The 13,430-nt window shown below is 51.4% G+C and overlaps 1 protein-coding gene across 2 annotated transcripts; it reads left to right on the forward strand.

Annotated features, from left to right (window-relative positions):
* The first annotated feature begins 140 nt into the window (after window positions 1–140).
* Window positions 141–10,616, forward strand: GALT (galactose-1-phosphate uridylyltransferase). Of its 2 annotated transcripts, none has more exons than XM_088153057.1 (11): window positions 141–294; window positions 516–685; window positions 1,250–1,325; window positions 2,601–2,649; window positions 3,525–3,654; window positions 5,087–5,143; window positions 6,785–6,907; window positions 6,990–7,122; window positions 7,492–7,575; window positions 8,652–8,806; window positions 9,303–10,616. In XM_088153057.1, exons 1-11 carry the CDS (start codon window positions 264–266, stop codon window positions 9,366–9,368), a joined length of 1,074 nt encoding a protein of 357 aa, XP_088009183.1. In that variant the 5' UTR covers window positions 141–263; the 3' UTR covers window positions 9,369–10,616. The 2 variants fall into 2 exon arrangements, with proteins under 2 accessions (XP_088009183.1, XP_088009184.1); XM_088153058.1 differs by having other exon boundaries at window positions 7,492–7,544.
* The last annotated feature ends 2,814 nt before the right edge of the window (window positions 10,617–13,430 follow it).

Raw genomic sequence — 13,430 nt, forward strand, 5'->3', positions numbered from 1 at the left:
GCCTCAGGTGGGCCGGCCGAGGGCACGCTGCGCGCGCCCCAGGCGGCCTGGCCAATCGTGGTCCTCGCCGCCCCAACGTCACCCCGGCGGAGCCAATGGCCGTAGGCGCCGGCGGGGGTCAGCTCCCGCCCCACCCCGCTCGCTACGTCACGCCAGGCCGCCCGTCGCGCGCGAGGCGGCAACCCCGCGCTTCCTCGGTCACCCCTCGCCGTGTAGCCCGGGGTCACGTGGCGCTGGTCACGTGATCGCGGGAGCCGGAAGGCATGGCGGCGGCAGCCAAGTTCCAGCCGAGCGGTACCGGGGCGGGGGGGCGGTGGCGGGGGGGCGCTTTCTGAAGGGAGCAGTCGTGGCGGAGCTTCCCTAAAGAGGGGGGCCTGCTGGGGGCGGGGGCTGTTGGGGCGGGGGCTGTCGCCGGGGAGGAGCGGGCCTTCCTGGAGGAGCGGGGGGCTGGGCGGCGCCTCTGGCCGGGGGGCGGGGCTGCCGGGGCCCCCGCCTCACCGCCGCGTCTCGCGCAGAGCACCAGCACCTGCGCTACAACCCGCTGCGGCAGGACTGGGTGCTGGTCTCCGCCCACCGCATGCGGCGCCCGTGGCAGGGGCAGCTGGAGGAGCCCCCCGAGGAGCGCCCCGCGCGCCACGACGCGGCCAACCCTCTGTGTCCCGGCGCCACGCGGGCCAGCGGCCAGGTGGGCACCCTGCGGGCACCGGCGGGCGGGTGGCCCCGGGGCCTGGCCTTGCCTTCCCTTCCCTTCCCCGCGGGCCCCTCGAGGCCATCGGAGCTGGCCTGATGCCGAGGAGGCGGGCGTCGGGCCAGGGTGGCGCTTCCCGGGGCCCGGCCGCCGCACCGAGCCTGAGGGCGTGGGCTGAGCGGCTGTGGCCGGGCCTGGGGGCGCGGGGAGGGCGAGGCAGGCTCCCGGGGGGGGTAAGCCGGAGGGGCGCCGGGTCCTCTCCCGCGGCCGCTCGCGCCTCCTCGCCGGGCGCGTTCTCTCCAGTCCAAAACACGGCACTGCGCCCAAAATGCCGGGGGACGTAGGTTCTCTCTCACTGGGTTTGCGGTCAGAGTTCAGCTCTTTTCGGTAACCCGTCTTTGCTTCCTAGGATACGAATCCGTCGCCCCCCTTCCGTCCTGACGGATTTCTTGGAGCAGACCCAAGTAGGGCCCTGGCCGCGTCCGGCCGGGAGAGGAGATCCTGGAACTCAGTAGTTCGGAATACCACTAATCACTTGGTCTCTCCGTTTATCTTGTGCAGGTAAATCCTCATTACGAGGGCACATTTGTTTTCGACAATGATTTCCCTGCGTTGCAGCCGGATGCTCCAGAACCTGGTAAGAATTCCTTTTGTCCCGACTAAGCCAAGAGGGTAGGCACGGTGGTGCCGGGGCTGGGTGTGGGTTTCATCTCTCTCTCTCTCTCTCTCTCTCTCTCTCTCTCTCTCTCTCTCTCTCTTTCAAAGGTTGTAGGCAAATTATAGTTTAAATGGGCCAGAACAAAAAGCTGTTAAATGTGTTAAATATATGAGAATAGTTATAACGGTGATGCTGCCTGAGATAGCGAGCTTTCTGCATTGTCAAGAGCCACTAGTTGACTTGGAAGGAAAAGGAAGCTTGCTGCCCTGTTTGTTGCAGTTCCAAACTCGGTGGTACAGCACATGTTACACTTCTGTTTCATGAGCTGCATTGGTTGCTCATGTTTGCTTCTGGGTCCAATTCAAGGTGCTGGTTCTGAGTTTTAAAGTCCTTCATGGCATGGGGCCGGGCTATCTGAGGGACTGCCTCTCCCCGATCACATCTGCCTGTCCCGTCAGATCTGGCAGGAGGGACATGCTGCAGGTCCCTTTGGCCAGGGTGCTACACTTGATGGGGCCCAGAAGGCGGGCCTTTTCTGCCGTGGTATCCACCTTATGGAACATCACCCCCCCCCCCCCCCCGGAAATGAGGTTGTCTCCATCCCTGTTGAGTTTCCAGAAATCCCTCAAGACCCGGCTAGGCCATCAGGCCTGGGGGCCGGAAAGGACTGGTGAGTTGTTGAGGGGCTCCATTGCGGTTAATATCTGCTGCCCTCTCTTTGCCTTTTAATCCGATTTTTTTTTAAATTTTCTGGATTTGTTAATTGTTTTTTATATTACTGTTTTATAGTTTTTATCGTATGCCGGTCAGAGTCACTTTTTGTGAGATGGGCAGCCATATAAATATGATGCATAAATAAATACTTGAATGTAGGCACTGCTTTGGTGAGGTTTATTTATTTATTTTCATTTACTTAATCCAATTTTGAGGCCACTCAATGTTTCTGGGCAGTTTACATATAAAAAGAAAAACAATATATGGATAAAAAAGATCCCGGCCAACGGAAGAACAATACCATCCTTGGGCCTCTGATGTGGGTTCTTGTCTGCTATGAGCATGGCCATTTGTGCAAATACCTTATTTATGTCTTCCATTGTCTGACATGTACATCAGAACAGCCAGTCTCAGCTGGGAACCACAAGCTTTCTTATAGGATGTTTAAGGGTGAGATTTAGGGCTAATCACCTTCAAACATTTGCCTCTTCCTAAGTATGCATCATTTCCTTGCTGATGGAGTTTCCTCTCTTTCTTCAGAGGCTGAGGACCATCCCTTGTTTCGTGCAGCATCAGCTCGAGGCGTGTGGTAAGGCTGTCTGGCGCCCTGTTCTTCCGAGCTATGTCTCCCCAGCCATGTGGTGGGATGGGAATTGCTTTCGGCCATTATTTCCTGATTGCAACTTGTCTGTGGAGCTTGTAGTAACCTTGTATTTTATAGCTTGGGTCTGATTTTCCAAAGAAGAGAAAACCATTTCTACAGAGCCTGTATCCCAGATCTTTGGCAGCAAGCATCCATAGGATGAATTGTAAGAAGTAGCTTGAAACCGCCACTACCTGAAGCTTTTTCAAAATTCTTATGGAATTGGGGATTAGAGTTTGTCCAACAGTGAAAATGATTAGGACCAAGGAAGTATGCTTTTGCTAGTGCAGCGCCTGCTCTCTGGAATAACATGCCCCAAGAGATCTGTGCAGTACGTTTCCCACCCTAATGGCGTTCTGAAAGTCATTGAAAACCTGGCTTTGCTCCCAGGCCTTGGGGTGGGGTGGCTGCTGTGCTGTAGCTCCCGAGAGGCCTTCAAGGGCAGCCCCATGAAGAGGGCATTGCAGTAGTCCATTTACCTTCCCTTAGCCTTCTATCCTGCTTGCAAAATCTGTGACCAGCCTTTTCCTCTCCCTCTGTTTGGTCAAGGAGAGGAAACGCCTCTTGCCTTGCATCTCACTTTTCTCCTGGGACGAAGGAACTGAAGATCTTGGGGGCAGATTGGTGCTCCTTTTCTGCCTACCCCTGTCTCTCATTTATGATGTGGCTCATCCACTTGGATGATATTCAGGAGAGGGTTTCTGTTCTTGAAGTGAAGGAAGCCAGTTTGTGAAAGACTTTGTTTAGGGTGGGGATGAATGGGCTTGCTTGCACGGATCATTCCAGAACACTGATTTGGTCCCTTCCTTTCTTTCCCTCAGCAAAGTCATGTGCTTCCATCCCTGGTCTGACCTGACTCTGCCCCTGATGTCGCTTGCTGAGATCCGCAGGGTCATCGACAAATGGGCAGAGATACTGGTTGAGTTGGGTGCCTCCTACTCCTGGGTGCAGGTGAGTATCTACAAGGACCCCCATGGACCAGTCTCATTCCCCTTCTGCAGATATGTGTGTAATCATGTTCCTTTTGGAACGTGATGGGAGCAGGCAAATGTTTTTTCAATCTACGTGGAATTCTTTCTTCCGAAGGCAGTGTAAGAAGACACCTTCTTTCTGGGTGCAATAATTATCATTTCCCAGGCAGAACGGACAGAGAAGGAAATGTAAGAACCTGTCTTGGAGTGAAACATGGAGTTACATAGCCAACATCTGCTCCTATGTTCTGTCCTTCCATTTCTGCAAGTGCCTCCATTAACTGAGCAGAATGGAGAAAGCGTATGCGCTCTCCAGCAGTGTTTCCAGGGCCCTTGGAAGAATATGAGTCCTTGCCACGATTGTTCTGTTGGTCAAGGAAGCACAGATCCTGCTCTCCTCCATATCTGCGTTTGACTTTAGTTAGAAGAAAAAGAAAGGTACTAAGATGCCATTTTAGTGATCTCTCCTGAAGTGCAAAGGGAGGGTTGAAATGCTTGAGATTTGGATCCCAAAGGCAGGTTTTCCCTCCAAGGGAAATTGAGGCCAGTGCATCTGCTGTTACGCTAATGCTGTGCTAGGTTGAACTTCATCTTTCTTAATTACCAAATCTCCCCTAGCTTCAGCTCAGCCACTCCTCTCTAAACTTGCAGTTCATATGCATCTCGGAACAGAGGCAGCCCGGATTTGCTGTACCTACTGAACCGAACTACTAAATATCTACATCCAACTTATCTGAATGCTACCCAAGTATTACCTGTTTCAGTTTTTAGCACAACTGTCCTCTTCTGTTTCTAAATGGCTGTTTTCTCTTGAGATCAGCATTAAATTCCCTTTCGAAGGTGAAAACAGAGTTCCAAGTTAACTCTTGCAGGGAGCCAGCTGTTACTTGTTGAAAAAATGGGGACATTAATGTTTCTGTGAGGAAAAACGGGGCCTATTAAAATATGGCCCAGCCTTCAGGATTGCAGCTTAAGACAGATGGAGACAAATCGTAAATCCAGTTCAGGAAAGCCAGGTCCTACTCTGTCACCTTGTGGCTGCTGGCCAGGTTGAAAAGTGAATTGTAAGCAGAAGTTGTGCCCCATCTTTTCCTCCCACCTTAACCCAGTTTAAACCCTACATCAGTCTAACCCAGTGTTTCTTAACCTTGGCAACTTTAAGATAAGTGCCCTTCAGCCCCCAGAATTCCCCAGCCGGCATGGGTGGGTTGAAGTCCACATATCTTCAACTTGCTAAGGCTGGGAAACACTGGGCTAGCCACTTATTTGATCAAGTGAGTTGCAGGTCACAGAAGCTGAGGCCTTTGAATCAAATTGGTTAGTTGGAAAAGGGAGTCACCTCCTGATTTTTGTTGGCTAAACTAAAAGGACCCTGTTGGGTTTTTTGTTTCCTTGTTTGTTTCGGTTTACAGATCTTTGAGAATAAGGGAGCCATGATGGGCTGTTCAAACACCCACCCTCATTGTCAGGTAAGGAGATTCTCTCCATGAATTTAGCAACAGAGCTGTTGCCAGTGGCATGATGATGATGATGATGATGACAATGATGATGATGATGATGGAGAAGGAGAAGGAGAAGAAGAAAGTAGAAGTAGTAGTAGTAGTAGTAGTAGTAGTAGTAGTAGTAGTAGTTTCCAGGGGACGTTCCAAGGCTCTTGAGGATTTGCTCCATCCAGCACAGGCTTTCCCCACAAATTATTCTACGTGGCCAATTCCTGGAGCTGGGCTGATGGGCTAGAGTTTAAGATTAAACTTTCCCCAAATGTAGCTTCTTCAGCTCTTTGAAAAATACATTTGGACGCTTGACTGTGGTGTCTTAAAAAGTATTTTTCATTAAAGCCTTCCCCATGTGTGGGTTGCTGAGGCTTGAAGCTAAACTATCCTGAGTTGCAGGGCAGGACATAAATTATTCCAAGGATTATTCACAGGGTTTTGTTAAATTCCATATCTTTGGGGTTTTGATTGAGATGCTTTGATCAAGAAACTTCAAAGGATCGCCTTTTTCATTTTTCTTTTTGAAGCCTGACAGGTGAGGTCACTGGCGGTACCGCTTAGAATCTCTTCGTGAAATTGGAGGTTGCGCAGGCAAGGATTAGTTTCTGATAGTGTCTGTTCCTTGCAAGGTGGAGAAAGAGAATTTTTGTAGAGACGTTTTCTGTTAAAGAAATCGCCTTTTGGTATTGTAAATGGCATTTACGCAGGAGCATTAAAATGTAAAGTCCCCTTTGAGTTGAGCCCACTTGCTGGTGACTTCCTATTGTAGGCTAAATCTTGCAACAGGCTATAACTCCACCCGCCCCCCAGTAGTCATCTTGTATGTCCAAAAGTGCATCTGTGGTGAATTATTTCCCTTCATAAAAAATAGGAGTATTGTTTGGTTTTTCTGAGATGACAGAAGGCTCGGGCAGCCCTGAATGCGTCTTATTGCTCTCTTGTTTCCATATGTGGTGGGCTGAGACAAGGATGAACCAAAGTGCAGTGGCTGCTCTGGGGGCAAAGTTTGTTGGCCAGCACTGCCTGGCTGTTGATGTCTTTCTACAATGTTGTGGGCACTTAGGTCTGGCTCCTGTGGACCACTCCCTTCCCTCTCCCCTGGCAGAGAGCAGAAGGCAGGGGCCGGGGGTCCTGGAGCCGCCCCACCTGCTTTTTCTTGTTGACTTTGGTTGTAGGGGGAAGGCAAGGGATGGGGGAAGGATGTGGGTGTGAAATACATTCCACCCTCTCTCAGCGGGAGTATTGACTGTAGCAGACCATGATCATCGTTCCTCCCTTTCAGCCTGAGAAAACACAGTCCTAGGGAGACCAGCAAGCGATCTTGCCTGATGGGCGTCCTCTGAGCCTAACTGCCCTTCCTCTCTTTGTCCATTGCACTTTCAGCGATCACATACTTTATATGATGTGGCTTGCGGACATTCGTAGGCCTTATGGAGAGCGTGCTCTTTGGGGTTGGTGTTCCTTCCAGGGCCAGAGGGTGGCAGCATGCACCCGCGAATCGCCTGCTCTTAGCGAGCGGGCGCAAGTGTGATCCTTCCTAACCCAGGCTGGGTGTGGGTGGGTGGGTGGAAATGGGCAACTCACATGGCGTCCTGACTCCCTTTTCCCTCTTTATAGATCTGGGCTAGTGACTTCCTGCCCAACGAAGCCTCGCTGGAGGACCAGGCGCAGCGGAAATACTACCAAGAGCACTCGGTCCCCATGCTGCTGGAATATGCTCAGCTGGAGGCCGAGCGGAAGGTGATGACCGCCCGTGGGGGATGTGGGGTCGATCTCCCTCGTTGGATGCCAGCTCTGAGGCTAATCTGGGTGTGGCTTGCAGGAGCGGGTTGTGGTGGAGAATGCCGACTGGGTGGTGGTGGTCCCCTACTGGGCAGTGTGGCCCTTCCAGACCCTCTTGCTTCCTCGTCGACACGTCTGCCGCCTTCAGGACCTTCAGGAGAGCGAGAGAGACAGTAAGTGTCCAGCTTGTGGCCAATGGAGGGAAGAGGGCATTAGGCTAGCCATGTGGGCCAGGTGTCCGCTTGGACCGTGCAGATGGGAGCGGGAACCGAAGCTGAGGGGAAAGAACGTGGGAGTCCAGGCTGCCTTTCTCTCTGGAAACTGGCCAGCTGGGAGACAGCAGAGGCCAGAGGAGAAAGGGTCCTGCTCCTTTCCAGTTCAGCATTTGCAGATGCTTGGAACGGAAGGAACACCAATGGGGTTTTCAGAAATGGGCAAGGTAGACTCCGTGCTGGGGGAGGGCTCTGGGCTGGGGCTGGGGTCTGGGACGGCTTGACAGGTGCAAGAGGCCAGCTGACTCCTTTGAGCCCCCTTTGTTGCAGGCCTGGCATCCATCACGAAGAGGCTTCTCACCCGATACGACAATCTCTTCCAGGTTTCCTTCCCTTACTCTATGGGTTGGCATGGTGAGCACCGGGGAGAGGAATTGGAGCCCTCTCCCTCCCAGCCTGATCTCCCAGATAGAAGAGCATCTCTGCAGCTCACGGTTGAACTGTGGAGTCCTTAGAGGTCTCTGAGCTTGGTGGTTTTCTTGCAGACGTTTCATTACCCAAGTGGGTCACATCATCGTGCTAGTGAGTGTGGGTTTGCTCCCTGTTTATAAGCAGTGGCTTGCCCTGCCAGTGTTGGGGGCGATGTGGTTTCCTCCTTGGTAGTTCCTTGATTAGGGTATTGTTTTCTGCTTGCTTGTTTGTCTAGTGTTAATCCCTGTTTATCTGGATGTAGCTTGTAGGGTGTAGGTTTATCTGGGTGTAGCCTCCGGGGTATAAGGTGTAGGCCAGAGTGTAGGGTGTAGGCTTATCTGGGTGTACACCCAGATAAGCCGGGATTTACACCAGGCAAACAAACAAGCAGAAAACAATACCCTAATCAAGGAACTACCACGGAGAAAACCACTCCCCCACCCACACTGGCAGGGCAAGCTACTGTATGTAAACAGGAAGCAAACCCCACACTCGCTCGCACTGATGATGCTCCCTAGTCCGGCAATGAAACGTCTGCAAGCAAACCACCAAGCTCAGAGAGTACCAAGGGCTCCACTGATCTCATGGAGGGGGAACCTAGACTCTGGGGTAGATGCAGAGTGCAGCCCCCTTGGGAAGAGACTTTCCCGGGATTGGAAGGGTTTAACATGCTCTTCAGCTGGAACTTCCCAGAAGGCCAGATGAGACCAACCGTCCGTCTCATCTACCAGCCTTCCACTTGGGGAAGCCGAGGAGTGGGGAGCCCCTCCGCTTCCGAGTGGGAGAGAGTGGTGACTTGCGTCATCTCCCCTTGGAGGCATCTCACAGACGTTGGGTTTCTCCAGCGAGGAGGCTTTTGGATTCCTTTTTCTCCTTGGCCAGCTCCTTCCTTTCTGCCCCCAGTGAGGCCCAAAGCAAATCCTCGTTTGGCTGTAACCCAACGAACTGCGCGCCTCCCCGTGTAAGATTTGATTTTCTGTTCCGCGGCATCTGGTCTCTTTGCCTCCTCCTCCTAACAGGAGCTCCGACGGGGCCGTACCTGGAGGCTGACTGCAGGCACTGGCAGCTCCACGCCCATTACTACCCCCCGCTGCTGCGTTCTGCCACCATCCGTAAATTCATGGTTGGCTATGAATTGCTGGCTCAGGCCCAGAGGGACTTAACGCCAGAGCAGGTGAGTGGGAGCTCTGGGCCGTGATTCCCGGACGGGGCCGTCTCCGCTCTGCACCCCGCCTGAATTTCAAAGAAGAGCATCTCTGAAACTCAGAATCAGCTGAGCTGATCAGTGGGAAGAGGCAGGGAGAGCTGGCGGTGGGGATGGTGCGAGGAGGGAGGAGGGCCATCTGGTTCTTTTGGGCCCGTGTGCCCTTCTGGGTTGCGGCTACCAGCCTTCAAATATGGTGGCTGAACACTGGTCCTGTTGTCATAGAGTTCAGAAGCAAGTGCAGAGTGGGCTCTAAGGGGAATAGATAGAAAGGTCTGCAGGAGCAGTGAAAGAGCCAGGAGAGGAAAGGGGAATGTGCTGGTTTCTGAAGTACCCTGAGCCTTGGCTCCCTTTTTCGGGGGCAACATTCAGGAAGGACCCCCTGGAGCCTGGAAAGGAGGGGGGTGCCTGCTCTCCCCCCTTCTGTTCTTCTGCCTTGCCCTCCATGCGGCTCCTCTCTTCACAGGCTGCGGAACGCCTGAGGAGCCTTCCTGAGCACCACTACAGGCTGAACCCGAAGGCAGCACCCTAGGGCAGGGCGTGGCTCTAGTCCCCCTAGGTTTGGGGCAGTCAGCCGATCCCTGGCTGCTGCCTGGCCCCATGGAGGCTGCGATGCTGGTGAGCATTTGAGCAGGCAGCCCTTCGCTTCTCACAAGGGCTCTGCAGAACCTCTGGCTCTGTTTCCTGTGTGCCCACATGAGGCGAGGCCGATCCTTTGAGAAAAGGGAAGTGGGGGACGTCCTCTCCCCATCTCCAACTCTGTACTACTACTAACACAGACGTTAAGAGAATCATGTGGTTCCCCATTGATTTTGCTTGCTGGAAGCTGGCTGGGAGGGTCGCAAATGGTGATCACGTGACCCCTAGGATGCTGCAACTGTCGTAAGCGTGAGCTGGTTGCCAAGCGCCCGGATCGCAATCGTGACTATGGAGGTGCTGTGATGGTTGTAAGTTTGAGGATCAGTTGTAAGTCCCTTTGATCAGCACCATTGTAACTTCGATTGGTCACTAAATGAATGGTTAAGTGAGGACTACCTGTACGTGGACTTCAATATCCAGAATTCCCCAGCCAGCCAAGCTGGATGGGGAATTCTGGGAGTTAAAGTCCACATAGCTAAGGTTGAGAAACACTGTTCTATAGCCTCTCCCCCCATTCCCACCTCAACAAGGACCACCTCAGTTCATGACTGTGAGTCAGATTAGGTCTTCAGCTGGGCTTCCTTTCAAGGGACTCTGTGTTCTGTCCTCCTCGAGTCTCTTGTCTTCCAGAGCCTAAAAGAGGACAGAGGATAAGCAAGATTCCTCAGGGAGAAACCTGCAGCATTTTGGTACTTGATGCTGTTCCTTAAAAAATCAAGTCTCCTCCATCTCCAGATTTTCCCAGTTAAAGCCACCACCACCACCTCGCTTGCTTGTCCTTCTGTTCCATTGGTTCGGCTCCATGGATACAGTGGTGGAGGACGTGGGGCTACTCCCCCATTTGCAAATGGGCTTTGCTAGTGCTCTGTGTGCAACCGTGCCTCCCTGTTGAGATGGCGAAGCAAGGGAGCAGGCACCGCTGGCCATTTCCTATTTTCACCAACACGCTTTTGCGAAGCTGGTGTTTCCTCCCACCGGCAGGCTTGATGCGAAAATCATCTTCTGCCCCGCTCAGAGTTCAGCCCAGCCAACAGCTCCGTGCTCACCCAGGAGCAGCTGAAGTAAATAACATATTTCATATTTGAAAAGGGAATCTCAGTAAGCATTTTTTTTTCTGGAGTAATAAATGCTTTGATTTGTTTTTAGTTGTGATGTTTTATTCATTTTGAAACTTCAGATAAAATTATTGGAAGAGGCAAGCTTGAGAATGAAATGGTCCATTATCAAAAAAAAAAGGGGGGAAGTTAAAAGGGCTGAGAAATGCTGTGGGATAACCTGACTTTGCCAACTTTCTCTCGGCTAATAAAGGGCCAGTTTTGCCTTAAGAGGTTGCTCAGGGTTGTTCGTTTATCTGTCTAAAGCAGCATTTCTCAACCTTGGGAACTTGAAGATGCTGGCTGGGGAATTCTGGGAATTGAAGTCCACACATCTTCAAGTTCCCAAGGTTGAGAAATGCTGGTCAAAAGCCAGTGGGGCTGTAGGGGTCCTACGGAATGTACATAACAAAAACAGGATACAGTGTCAGAATAAAAATAATTAAAATTGTGACTAAAATAAAAGGCTAAAAATGAGAGAATTGTACTGTAGAAAGTGGCGCTGCCGTTAAGAGCCTGTTTTCAGAAGGCCACCTGCACTTGGGGGACAAGCTATTCCAGGTAGGAAGGAACTCTGAAACGAATATCATTTTTGCCTTTTGTGGCTGATCACAACATTCTGCAACCCTGTCTTCCAGGGCTGTGAAGAAGGGAGGATCTGGGGGGGCCGGGGGGGCCTGTACTGTCTAGCCCGGTCACAACGGCTGAGCTTGTCACAAACTCAGCTCAGCCCTCCTGTCAGGAGCGTGAGATAGAGTTATCCGTGCCATCTTGCACCCCAAGGAGGAAAAGGGGGGGGTTAATTCTAAGAAGCAATTGTACCAAGCTCTGTTGCATGCCCCTGCACATGAGAAATGGCTCTCAACCTGTCAAGGATTGAAAGATCGTTTGCATCGTTTGCATGTTTGCAAGCAATGATTAGAAAGTCAAATTGGCGGAAGATTGATTTTATACGCGGTAACTGCAGCAAGATGATTATAGTCACAGCGATGGAGAAATACTGAAATACCCACAGCGGAAGAACGGATCGTAAAGATGGCAGAATTAGCAGAAATGGAAAAGCTGACCTATCTGGTCAGGGATGAAACAACAAGTACTTTTATAAAAGACTGGAAACCTTTTATGGACTTTTTGCTGAAAATGGCAAAAAAGTGAAACGGTGATTTCTGGATTTGCTGATTGAAAAGGGCTGAATATGGGAAGAAGGGATCTCTAATGTAATTTGAAAGAGGGAGGAGGGATAATAAATTTGTAACTGCCGCAAGGAAGATCAGAAGTCGCTTCTTTAATTATCTTTTAGCTTTCTTTTTTCCTTATTGCTTGCTTTCTCCTTTTTCTAAATGTTCTTTATACAGTGCATTTGGAAAGTATTCAGACCCCCTTCACCTCTTTCAATTTTGTTATGTTGCAGCCTGATACTACAATAGTTCAAATTTATTTTTTTTCTCATTAATCTACACTCAGTACCCCATAATGACAAAGTGAAAACAGAATTTGAGAAATGTTTGCAAATGTATGAAAAAGGAAAAACTGAAATATCACATGGGCATAAGTATTCAGACCCTTTGCAACCACACTTGAAATTTAGCTCAGGTGCCCCCATTTCTCTTGATCGTTGCTGAGCTGTTTCTACACCTTGATTGGAGTCCACCTGTGGTAAATTAAATTGACTGGACGTGATTTGGAAAGGCACACCCCTCTCTTTAGAAGGCCTCACAGCTGGCAGTGCATCCTGTACCAGAGCAAAAGCCATGAGGTCAGAGGAACTGCCTGCGGAGCTCAGAGACAGGATTATTGCAAGGCGCAGATCCAGGGAAGGCTACGAAAAAATGTCTGCTGCACTGACGGTTCCCAAGAGCACAGCAGCCTCCATAATTCTCAAATGGAAGAAGTTTGGCACAACCAGGACTCTTCCAAGAGCTGGTCGCCCGGCCACACTGAGCAATCGGGGAGAGGAGCCTCGGTAAGAGAGGTGACCGAGAACCCGATGGTCACTCTGACCGAGCTCCAGAGATCCTGTGTGGAGATGGGACACGGTTCCAGAAGGACGACCATCACTGCAGCCCTCCACCGATCTGGGCTTTATGGCGGAGTGGCTAGACGGAAGCCTCTCCTCAGTGCAAAACACACGAAAGCCCGCTTGGAGTTTGCAAAGCACCTTCAGACTGTGAGGAACAAGATTCTCTGGTCTGATGAAACCGAGATCGAACTGTTTGGCCTCAGTTCTAAACATTATGTCTGGAGGAAACCAGGCACCGCTCATCACCTGCCCAGGACCATCCCAGCAGTGAAGCATGGGGGGGGCAGCATCACGCTGTGGGGGTGTTCGTCAGGAGCAGGGACTGGGAGACTGGTCAGGGTTGAGGGAAAGCCGAATGGAGCAAAGGACAGAGATCTCCTCAATGAAAGCCTGTTCCACAGCGCTCAGGACCTCGGACTGGGCCGAAGGTTCACCTTCCAACATGACAACGATCCTAAGCACACCGCCAAGACAACACAGGAATGGCTTAGGGACAACTCTGAATGTCCTAGAGTGGCCCAGCCAGAGCCCCGGCTTGAACCCCATTGAACATCTCTGGAGAGACCTGGAAACGGCTGTCCACCGACGGTCCCCATCCAACCTGATTGAGCTTGAGAGGATTTGCAAAGAAGAATGGCAGAAAATCCCCCAATCCAGGTGTGCAAAGCTCATTGCGTCATACCGAAAAAGACCCGAGGCTGTAATTGCTGCCAAAGGTGCTTCAGCAAAGTACTGAGTAAAGGGTCCGAATACTTATGCCAACGTGATATTTCAGTTTTTCCTTTTTAATCAATTTACAGACATTTCTAAAATTCTGTTTTCACTTTGTCATTATGGGGTA

This window comes from Python bivittatus, unplaced genomic scaffold (assembly GCF_059951505.1).
Source record: "Python bivittatus isolate LINGU-HERP-01145 unplaced genomic scaffold, Pbiv_v1 ctg000570_np1212, whole genome shotgun sequence".
NCBI classification, from domain to species: domain Eukaryota; kingdom Metazoa; phylum Chordata; class Lepidosauria; order Squamata; family Pythonidae; genus Python; species Python bivittatus.